General features: G+C 38.0%; 1 protein-coding gene across 1 annotated transcript; it reads right to left on the reverse strand.

Annotated features, from left to right (window-relative positions):
- Positions 1-5,654: 5,654 nt before the first annotated feature.
- LOC142628504 (uncharacterized) lies at positions 5,655-8,465 on the reverse strand. The gene is made up of 5 exons (XM_075802590.1): positions 8,018-8,465; positions 7,550-7,927; positions 7,003-7,199; positions 6,087-6,131; positions 5,655-6,035 (listed from the first exon to the last, which is right to left on the reverse strand). Exons 1-5 carry the CDS (start codon positions 8,463-8,465, stop codon positions 5,655-5,657), a joined length of 1,449 nt encoding a protein of 482 aa, XP_075658705.1.
- Positions 8,466-12,054: the final 3,589 nt, after the last annotated feature.

Below are 12,054 nucleotides of genomic sequence, written 5' to 3' on the forward strand. Positions count from 1 at the left end.
GATGAAGATGGAGATGGGGATGAGGATGAGGATCTAACCTTCATAACTGATGAGATTATCAAGCTTCTTCAGTTTAGGAAAAAGTATAAGGGCAAACCTCCTAGGAAATATAAATCCTCTAGGAAGGGTAAGAATGAGAAGCCCCTCATCCAATGCCATGAGTGCAAAGGTTTTGGTCATATGAGGATAGAGTGCTCAAACTACCTTATGAGGGAAAAGGCCAAGAAGTCAGAAGATAAAGGGTTGGTTGCTACTTTGAGTGACACTGAGAATGACTCTTCTGATAAGTATGTGGATGAATATAGTCATGTTATGGCTTTTGCTGTCTCAACTGCTAAGGTGATTGTGGAGAGTGCTAGTGACAGTGATGATTCTTCTGATGATGAAGTATCCAAGCAGTTGACCCTTCAGGAAGCCTATGATAAGTTACGCATTGAAGTCATAAAATCTGAAAAGACTTCTCATCTTTGTAGAAAAGAGTTTAATGAGGTAAAACTGAATTGTCAGTCAAACTAGATGAGACTACAAGGTTAGTTGAGACTCTAATTGTGGAGAACACCTCGTTAGAAGAGAATGTCAAGAATCTTGAGGTTGAACTTAGTCAAGCTAGAACTCAAATGGAGAGAATGTCTAGTGCAAAACTTGATGAGGTTTTGAGTGCTCAAAAGCCTAGTTCTGATAAGACTAGCTTAGGATATGTTATTTCCTTCGACCCCTCCTCTTCCACGGCTTCTGGATCAAGGATTGTCATTGTACCTCAATCCGAGAAAGGTAATAAAGGTATGAAATCCAAAACTTTTTTGGCTAATTCTAAATCCTTTGTTAGATCTTATGTTTGTCACTATTGTGGTGTTTCTAGACACATTCGTCCTAATTGCTTTAAGTTGGATGGAGCTTGTTAGGACATATGTGGTTCACTTAATAAGAACATATGTCATTCTTTTATGTAATTGGCTAATCCTTTGACAAAACACACTTTACTTGTATTTGGGTAGATCTAGGATGTGTTTAATACTTCAAAGAACATGTTGTTCAAGTCTAGTATTAAAGCCAGGAAGATTGGACCAAGAAACAAGTGAAGAAAAGGTGTTTACTAAAGCTGGACACTTGCTGAACAGCTGCACGACAGATAGCTATCTATCGAGGTTTAATGAGGCTCGACAGATGCTATCTATCGAGGTATCGAGGTATCTATCGAGGTTACAAAAATCAAAATTTTCAGATCTGATTTTTGGGCCAGACTTTTGTATTTGTGTAGGGTTTCTTTTCTCACAACCCTAGGCATATATAAGGTTTGTTTTAGAGGCCGTCATATAAGAGAATACAAGGAGAACATATGAAAAATGTGACCGAAGCCTTATTCTCTTTAAAGGAAGCTACTACGTCTTTGTGCCTTAGGGTTTTGTAACCAAGTGTTTCTTGATCTTTATTGTTGATGAAGTGAAGAACTTTGCAACCGACTTCTTCTTCTTTAGTTGATGATTAAAGTCGCGTACTAGGATCCTCGCAATTGGTTAGTCACGTACTAAGATTCGTGCATCAAAGGGTGGCATTCATATATTGAAGAGTTTAGAGATTCTGAAGCGGTAGAAGGTTTCTGCCGTGAGTTCATCTACGGGAATTGTAGAGTCTAGGGACAAAGGTTTTGTACTAGATTTGAAACTTCTCTTAATTATAGTGGATTGCTTTTCGGGAAGGTTTCCCCCCAGGTTTTTTACTGTGAAACTGGTTGATTTCATTGGTTTTCCTAGGTCATCATATCTTGTCTTATCTATTTTTTCGCTGCATTATTTGTGACATGATATTGATGTTTATTTGTTTTAACAAGTTTTATGCATAATAAATCTAATTAAAATTTGGATTTAAAACTTGTTAATTGTATCAACTGGGGTCTAAATTTCCCAACAGAGATGAAGAAGCCAGAGGAGTTGCCGTTTTGGTCCATGGCCGCTTCGGTTGAAGCTGGGCCTTACTCCGTCTAATGGTCACCTCATCAATGACACATATGACAAAGAAGGTATCTGACACGGGAAAGGAGACAGAGAAGTGGCGAAGGATCCTCATGATAACAGAAAGAAAAATAAGCTTATCATGAGTTGGCGTATCCCTATATACATCTATAAGGGAGAGAATGAAGTGAGAAGGAAAGTCTATAATAAGGTTCTCTAAGAGGGATAACAAAAATCGAGCACGAAGCTCTATGATAGAGTTATAGTGAGACAAGGGATGCAGAACTAATGTCATCACCATGTTAAGGAACCTCGGACCTTTAGCAAAGGCCGAGTAATTGGTGTTTTGACGACCACCCTAAGAAGAAGGTGTCTCACAAAATAGAGACATGAGTTTGTCTTTAGACACAATCTTAAGACAATTACAGCCGGAGTAGTCAGGATGCGCTACCTTTGGTACGTGTAGCATCTCGAATACAAGATCTAGAGTGATTACAATGTGCGTACCTCGAATGCGAGTGATAAATGAGGTACAGAATAATCCAATCTGTGCATATTGGAGTAGAACTCTTGTATGACCACGGAGGGACAAGTGATCGCGATGTCACAAAGTGACTCCTAACCCCTACTATAGATGACAGTGGGAATGTCAGTATCGGAAAAATCCGATAAGATGACTTGGCGTTTTGAATGAATGCCTCCTCGAAAAAAGTTCTCTGAAAAGTCCTTACGAGCTTTTTCATCATAAAATCGGTTGTGAGAAGGGGTAGAATCAAAAGTAGATGTCCCGAAATGAAGAGGGTAGAAAAGTCCTTACGTTTAGCTGCCATGATGTAGACTAACCGAAAGAATGAGAGAGAGAGAGAGAGAGAGAGAGAGAGAGAGAGAGAGAAACAGAAAAGTACCAACACAATTAGTATCAAAAGATAGAAAAAGGAAGGTACGTATGCATGAAAAATGCACGAACATGTGACATGCAACAAAAAAAACATCATGGACTCAGCCTAATCTAAACCTACTAGCACACATCATTGCAATAAAGTAAACACACATCTAAAATGCATGAAACATTGTTAAAATGCAAATGTAATGCAATGCATGAACATATAGGATCATTTAAACAAAACCCATCCCAAAAATTTTGCAAAAACCTCATCAATTTTGAAAAAATCCAAAAATTTTCAAAAACTGTAAAACTTAGGTCAAAATGAATGAAATGCATGATACAAGAGAGAAAAGAGATCATACTAGATGAAGAACACAATATTTGGGCCGAAAATCAAGTGGGGAAGGTGAAAAGTTTGAGTGTGAGGTGTTTGGGAAAGGGAGAGACATTTTTCTATCGAGAGAAATTGGAGAAAATGAGAGAAACATGAGCTAAAGCCTATATATAGAAATCATAAAGCTCGATGGATCGAGAGGTGTCGAGTTTTAAATCTTGATGGATAGAGCTATCGAGAGGTGTCCACAGCAAAAGAACTTTGATCGATCGAGAAGCTATCAAGAAGATAGAAACTTTCTCAATGGATCGAGAAGGTGTCTAGAAGCTATCGAGACAAATTCTCAAAAATTTCAATGGATCGAAATTGCAATAGTAGCTATTGAGAAAGGAAGATCAAGAGCTAGATAGATAGCCTAGTTGTCGAGAGGTATCGAGAAGCTGTCAAGATTGCTCAAAAATAGTTTTTCAAATGAGAGAAAAACATAAACATGAATGCAATCAAACATGCTACTCTACCAAGGATCCAAACAACATTTTAAGCTCTCAAAAAAATCTCTCAACAAAAAAAATGTCAAGCATTTAGATCCAAAACACACACACACACACACACACACACACACACACACACACACACACACTAAACAAGTCTAACCACCACCACATTGTATCTGCACATATATCAAAAGTGGCAAAGAATATTGTGTGTTATGTGTGAAAAACATCGCAAGATTGCACAAGTGTCTACATGTTATGACGATTTGAGATATGAGCAAATCAATTTAACCCACACACGAGCATAACTGTTTGACGGAGACTATCACCTTCGAGGTACATCCTATAACTCCCACATCTCCTAGAAGACGCGCTTGCAACCATATATAAAACATATTGATTCTTTTTGCTTTTATTTTCTTTGTATATTTTCTTTTAAGCATATCATGCATGGGCATATAAGAGAGAGAAAATAAATACCCAATTATGTTTAGCTTTTAACATTGCACTTTTGCTATGCCGAAGCATACAAATGTCATTTTATGATTAGCGAGCAACATTGGTGAGATGGTTATTTATGCCTTTCTCTTAGGATTTTCTAGTCCTACCTTAGAAAAAGACCGATACAAGTGTTAAGTTCAAGAGATTACTTAATCTTACTCATCATAAACACAAGTCACAAAGCTCACTTGCTTAGTTGTGCATAAAAATGCCCATCTAAGAGACAAAAGATACAAAGTTTAGAAAATTTTGTTTCAATGGCCATTCAAGGTACACAAGTACCAATGTAAACAAACACACACTATTTTTGTATTTTTCTTGATTTTTCAAATTTTTATTTTTATTTTTAGGAAAAAACAAAATAAAGCAAAACTGAAAACAAACAAACAAAAACATGTTAGACAAAAGAAAGCATAAAACTAGGAGAAAAAGAGAAGATCAATCCATGGAGATAACACCGATGTTTTGATGAAGGAATTCAAACCATTTGCTATCAAAAGGTTTGGTGAACAAATCAGCCTTTTGATCATCAGTGTGAATGAACTCAAGAGTGGGGATACCATCTTCAACAAGCACACAAATGAAGTGATGTTGACTCTCTATATGTTGAGTTCGAGAATGTTGAACAGGATTTTTAGAGATATTGATGGCACTGGTATTGTCACAATAGATAGAGAGATGTTCTTGACGAATATCATAATAAAGGAGGAGTTTTTGCATCCATAGAAGTTGGGTGCAATAGCTACCCGCATCAATGTATTCAGCCTCTGCAGTGGATAATGAGATGAAATTCTACTTTTTGCTTATCCAGGAGACAAAATTATTACCACATAAAAACAAGCCCCCGAAATATTCTTTCTATCATCAGCATTCCCAGCCTAGTTAGCATTAGAATACCCAACTAAGACATCATTTGTGTCATTGCTATACCACACACCAAAATTGACAATGGTTTTGACATACTTTATGATTTTTTTCAAAGCTTTCATATGGGACTCTTTAGGATTAGCCTAATATTTAGCACATACTCCCACACTGCAACTAATGTTAGGTCTACTAGCAGTAAGGCAAAGAAGACTACCTATTATGCTTCTATATAGAAACGGATCAACATTTTTTCCCAACAAATCAACAGTAAGTTTAACATTTAGGCTCATAGGGGTTCTAACAAGACTATCATATTCCAAACCAAACTTTTTCACAAAATTTTTAGCATATTTAGATTGAGATATGAATATACCTGACTCTTCCTGACGAATCTACAATCCAAGGAAGTGATTTAACTCTTCAATCATACTCATCTTAAACTCGGCCTGTATGAGTTTTAAGAAATCATGAGCAAGTTCATCCTTAGTTGACCCAAAGATGATATCATCAACATAGACTTGAGCAACCATCAACTCGCCGTCTTCCCTTTTGATGAAGAGAGTTTGATTAGCTTTTCCTCTTGTGAGCCCATGTGACACCAAGTATTGTGTGAGCCAATCATACTAAGCTCTGGGAGATTGCTTTAAAGCATAGAGTGCTTTCTTGAGGTACAACACATGATCCGAAAAGTGGGGATCAATCAATCCTTTTGGTTGAACCACATAGACATCTTCTTTAAGGAACCCATTTAAGAAAGCAGTCTTGACATGCATTTGGTAAAGCTTGAACTTCAAATGGCATGCTAGGGCTAGGAGAATCCTGATGGACTCTATACGGATGACTGGAGCAAATGTCTCATCATAGTCCACTTCTTCCGTTTGAGAGTATCCTTGAGCCACAAGACAAGCCTTGCTACGGATCATGTTACCCTCCTCATCAGTCTTATTGCGGAAAATCCACTTTGTGCCAATGATGTGTTCACCCTCCGGTTTAGGTATTAGAGTCTAGACATCATTCATTTGAAACTGAAACAGTTCATCATGCATAGTTTCAACCCAGCTTTCATCCTGAAGAGCTTCCTCAACCTTGGTGGGTTCAACCTGCGATAAATAACAAGAATATGACACAAAGTTAGTAACACATTTATCAACTGTACATTTCCTTAGTGTAAGTTCATTCATGTTTCCCACAATAACCTCAGGAGGATGATTCAACTTGATGGGGATAAACTCCAATAATTGTCCATGGAGGTCGTCCAGGGCAAGACTAGGCAATCGAAGGCTGTAAGAACCTCATCCATCCAGCTCGTCCATGCAGGAGGATGTTTGGATGAGGTTTTGCGTGGTCAAGTTTCACAAGAACACCACCATGTCATCCAAGGTCGTCATGAACCTCATCCATGGAAAGAGTCGTCCATAAAGGAAGGACCTCCCTTAGATGCGTGGTACGCTCGGCTGGAAGTCCTCAGGACGAGGACCCCTGGACAAACCCTAGATACTTAGGAAAATTCCTGAGTGTAGTACAACTCCTTATTATACGCATAACTTCCAATAACAGTTAGGGGAGAAATATGTAACTCCCAAGCAGTTGTGGAAGTTATCTCTGAACCCTCACACCTCCTCAAATCCAGGGAAGGTTACAAGTTTGATAACTGTTCTTAGGACACTATATAAACATTCATTCAGACAAAACAAAGGTATGTTCTTTACTTCTCCCAAAAAGTTGGAACTCCAAAAAAATAGAGAGAAAACTAACTTTGCCATCGGAGGGTTCTTGGCCAGCGACCTCGGTCACCTTTGATTGTTTTTCTTTCTTTTTTAGGCCATCGAGAGAGCAAGTAGTCCTTTCAAGCCCGAAGCATCCAGCCTACTAATTTTCTTCACATCATCACAACTAAATTCTGGAGAAGGGTCCTTTTTCTTTATGAGTTTTAGAATCAAGTGAGGTAAATATGTCTGTTGAACCTTTTACAACACTTGGAGTACCGGGAGTACTTGGAGATGCAGGCTCTTGATTAACAAGTTCTTGAACATCCTTGGGCTCAGGAGGAAGAATTTCTTTGGGGATTTCCTCACTAATTTTCTCAGAACCGAACTTCGAAGCTTCATCGATAACAACATTTACAGTTTCATCGCCTTTTTGGTTCTCTTGTTGTATACCCGAAAAGCCTTGCTTGTAGAGGAGTATTCCAAAAATATTCCTTCATCGCTCTAGGAGTCAAATTTTCTCACATTCTCTCCATCCTTGAGAATGAAACAAGTACTTCCAAAGATTCTAAAATACTTAACATTCAGCTTCCTTCCCTTCCACAGCTCATAGGGAGTCTTTTTGGTATCGAGTCTGAAATACACCCTATTAACCGTAAAACACGCAGTATTGACGACTTCTCTCCACAAGTTTCTAGCCACATCCTTGTTGTGCAACATGGCTCTAGCCATCTCCTGAACAACCCTGTTTTTTCTTTCTACTACACCATTTTACTGAAGAGTAATAGGATTAGAGAATTCTTGAGATATACCTGATCTAGTGCAAAAAGACTCCATGTACGAGTTTTTGAATTCTTTACCGTGATTACTTCGAATTCGATCAATCTTTAAGCTCTTCTCATTTTGAAATCTTGTGAACAAGGCTTCAATGTGCTTAGAAACATCTGACTTGGATCTTAGAAGAATGACCCAAGTGTACCTAGTGAAGTCATCTACCACAACCATGATGTATCTCTTCCCACCAAGAGACTCGGTTCTAATTGGACCTATGAGATCCAAATGTAGTAGCTCCAATGGTCTAGATGTAGTAGATGTCTGAGTGCCTAGATGTTTAGCTTTTGTCTGTTTTCTAAGCTGGCACGGTCCACACACAACATTGTTAACTCTACTGGGCTTTGGCATCCCCAACACTGATTCATGCTTAGATACAATTGAAAGATGTTTGTAACTAGCATGTCACATCCTTTGGTGCCATAGATCTTTATTTGGCAAACGAATACTATTGCACACAATATCAACATTAGGGACCAGACCATAACAATTGTCTAGAGTGCGAACACCACTTATGAGTTTCTTTCCAAATTCATCCAACACAAGGCATTTCCCTTTTAAGAACAGTACCATAAAGTCTTGATCACATATCTGACTTATGCTCAACAAGTTCACTCTTAGACCTTCTACATATAGCACATTTGCAATGTCTGGCAGTCTAGGTAAAGATATGGTTCCCTTTCCTTTAATATGTGATTTGCTCCTATCATCGAAAGTGACATTACCACCTTTCTTAGACTCGAAAACCTTAAAGCGAGAGCGGTCTCCAATCATGTGTCGTGAGCATCCACTGTCAAGGTACCACAAACATGTGTCCATTACCTTGAGCGCAAACTTCATCATAAAGCACACCTTATGCTTTGATGACAAATCTGTAGGAATGGTGCTCTCTTTCATCTGTCATTTATGGACAAAGCCTTTAACCTTCACTCTTCTTAGATGAACTCCTTTGCACATTTTCATTTTGAGACAGTCTAGTTTCTTTTTTGTCATATTAAGATCTTTTTCAATCATCATCATAATAGCTTTCAAATAACTTTTAGAAAAACATGACAACAATCAACTTTTAGACAGTCTAGTTTCTTTCTGAGACACTCAATCAAATAGATATTAGAAAAACAAGATGTATTTGAAATAAAAGATCTGTTCTTGCCAATAGCAACCATGACAACAAGGGTTAATGGATCACACAGCAAAGATTAATCCTAATCAGAGTGTGTCTACTCTGATACCACTTGATAGGCCAAGAATGTATTGACCCCTTGTGATAAATTAACCAATTAATTAGTCAAGTTAATTAATTAATTTAATTAACATGCAAAGTGCGTGATAGGATAAACAAATCACCAAATAAGATAATACGCAGTGGAAAATAAAGTTGACATGGGTGATTTGTTTATGAATGGGGAAAACCATCGAGGCAAACGCCCCACCAGGTGAATTTAAGGTCACCATTCCCGAGAATCCTTTATTATCGCAACAAGTGGTTACAAGTAAAGGAATCTCAGTACCTTATACCAATTTACAATTGAACCCTTACCCCAATACACAATTGGACTTGTTCTGTAATGACAATCTCTCATTTTCAATGCACGGCTCCCAGTACTTGACTGGCCAATTGATGTGCAGATCTCAGTACGCGACTTAATCACCAACTTGAGGAGAATGTTGGCTGCAAAGTTCTTCAGTTTATCAACATGATGAAGATCATGAAGTTCCTTGGTTACAAAACCCAACGGCATACAAACGCAACAGCTTCTTCAAGAGAAAGATGAACTAGGGCAAATTCTGTTTCCAATCACAATTTGAATGAACAAAACTTTGCTTCACACTCGCGTAACCTTTGACAGCCCTTAAAATAATCCTTATATATGTTTAGGGTTATGAGAAAAGAAAGCCCAAACATGTACACACGGATTAGAGTGAAATCAGATCTGAAAAATCGATTTTCATAAATCTCGATAGATAGGTTATCTATCAAGCAGCTACCGAGCATCGGGCTAAACAAGCCATTTAATCCTTGATAGATGCTATTTTTTGAGCTAGTTGTCGAGCTTTAAAATCCAGCAATTCTTCACTTGTTTCTTGAACAGATTTGCATGGCTTCAATACTTGGACTTGAACTCTTTTTTCTTGAATTATTAAACACATCCTAAATCTACACAATTACAAGTAAAATACGTTTTGTTAAATGATTAGTCAATTCGAAATAACATATGTTCCTAACATCATTCACATATGTCCTAACAATCTCCTCCTTTGGCAATCAATGACAAAACCACAACAAACAAATGAACATATGAGAGAAGTTATAAATCACTCAACTCATACTCACTTGTTGAGTACAATAAAATCTATACTAACACAAACTCTTGAAAAACTTTGCAAGAAGAGAGTTCATGGCAAGAGAGATTTTGACAATCTATATTTCTAAAACACTTTAAACAAAACTCATCACAGCATCTTAGTGTGAAACAAAAATAAAAGATTGCATATAAGTAATAAGAAGCATGTGCATAAAGAGAGAAAAGAAACAACACATGAAGAGATAGGTGAAAATGTAATAACAACCTCAATTTATATATATATATATATATATATATATATATATATATATATATATCAATAATGAGTACAAGATTTGCTATCACAATGTACGAACAATGTATCTAAAACGAAAGAAAAGAAGAGATACAACAAGTCCTTACTACATCCCTAAAAAATAAATAAAAACACTAAGCACTCCTCCTAACAAAAATATCTCCTATACTAACTTCCCCCTAAGTACATGACTACTCTTATACCCAAAATTACTCCCCATTTTTGTCATGAATAACAAAGAGTAAGTCACTGAGAAACAGTCATCTCCTCGTCACAGAAGAGCTAGCACCATCATCCTCATCAACATCATCATCATCGGAGTCACCACCATCGTCCTCATCCTCAAATGCCTCTAGAGAAGGAGAGAGAGACTCTATAAAGCCACCAAGGCGAGCCTATCGTCGTACAATACACCGACATGGGTGTTCACCTAACACAACTCATCGTTATGAGTGTCAAAGCGAGCATCCATGCACTAAAGATAATCCCCTCGAGGGCCACACCGTCGGAAGAAGAAGAAGGAGCGGATGAGGATGGAGCTGAAAAAGTTGGAGGAGTCGCCATCTCGGTCTGTGGCCTCTTCAGTCGAAGTTGGGCCTCACTTCGTCGAACGGTCACCGCATCTATGGCACAAATGATGAAGAAGTGATCCGACTCCAGATAGGAGACAGAAAAGTAGCGAATGATTCGCGTGATAGCCGAAGGAAAAGTGAGCTTATCACGAGTCATCGTATCCCTATAGACATCAATAAGGGAGGGAATAAAGTGAGAGGGAAAATCAATAGAATGATCCTCTAAGAGGGATAACAAAATTGAGCATGAGGCTCTGTAATAGAGTTATACTGAGACAATGGATGGAGAACGAATGTCATCACCATGTTAAGGAACCTCGGACCTTTAACAAAGGTCAAGTAAGGGGTGTTTTGACGGCCATCCTAAGAAGAATATGTCTCACAAAATAGAGACATGAGTTTGTCTTTAGACACAGTCTTAAGAAGATCACAGCCGGGGTAATCAGGATGCGCTACCCTCGGTACATGTAACACCTCAGATATACTATCCGGAGTAACTACAATGCGCGTACCTCAAACATGAGTGATAAAATGAGGTATAGAGTAATCAAAACCATGCATATTGGAGTAAAACTTGTGTATGATCACGGAGGGACAAGTGACCGGGAGGTCACAAAGTGACTCCCAACCCCTACTGTATATGACAATGGGAAGGTCAGAATCGGAAAAGTCCAATAGGATGACTTGGCATTCGAATGAATGCCTCATCGAGAGAAGTTCTTTGAAAAGTCCTTACGGGCTTTATCATCATTAAACCTGAGATGTGAAGGGGTAGAATCAGAAGTAGATGCCCCAGAACGAAGAGGGTTCTAGGACGATGTGGACTTACGCTTAGGTGCCATAGAGCAACTAACCGAGAGAGAGAGAGAGAGAGAGAGAGAGAGAGAGAGAGAGAAGCAGAAAAGCCCCAACCACAATTAATATCAAAATGATAAAAAAAAAAAAAGAAGGAAGTAGTATGCATGAAGAATGCATGAACATGTGACATGCAACATTAAAAACATCATAGGCTCAGCCTAATCCAAACCTACCAGCACACATCATTTCAACATAGTAAACACACATCTATAATGCATGAATCATTGTTAAAATGCAAATGTGATGCAATGCATGAACATTTAAGATCATTTAAACAAAACCCATCCCAAAAATTTCACAAAACCTTCATCAATTTCGAAAAACCCTAAAAATTTTCAAAAACCCAAAGACTTAGATCTATATGAATGACATGCATGAACAAAAGGGAAAACAAGATCTTACCGGAGGGAAGAAGATCAATCTAGGCTGAAAAACACTTGGGTATGAGATTTGGA

Source organism: Castanea sativa, chromosome 3 (assembly GCF_040712315.1).
Source record: "Castanea sativa cultivar Marrone di Chiusa Pesio chromosome 3, ASM4071231v1".
Lineage (NCBI taxonomy): Eukaryota > Viridiplantae > Streptophyta > Magnoliopsida > Fagales > Fagaceae > Castanea > Castanea sativa.

Excerpts from the sequence above, each read along its gene's own strand:
- LOC142628504 (XM_075802590.1), bottom strand. The coding sequence starts at position 8,465 with ATGAAAGAGAGCACCATTCCTACAGATTTGTCATCAAAGCATAAGGTG. Across the intron at positions 7,928-8,017 it reads TGTTGATATTGTGTGCAATA|TGTTGGGGATGCCAAAGCCC; the intron begins GTATTCGTTTGC and ends AGCATGAATCAG. Across the intron at positions 6,036-6,086 it reads CTCTTCAGGATGAAAGCTGG|ACTCTAATACCTAAACCGGA; the intron begins GTTGAAACTATG and ends AATGATGTCTAG.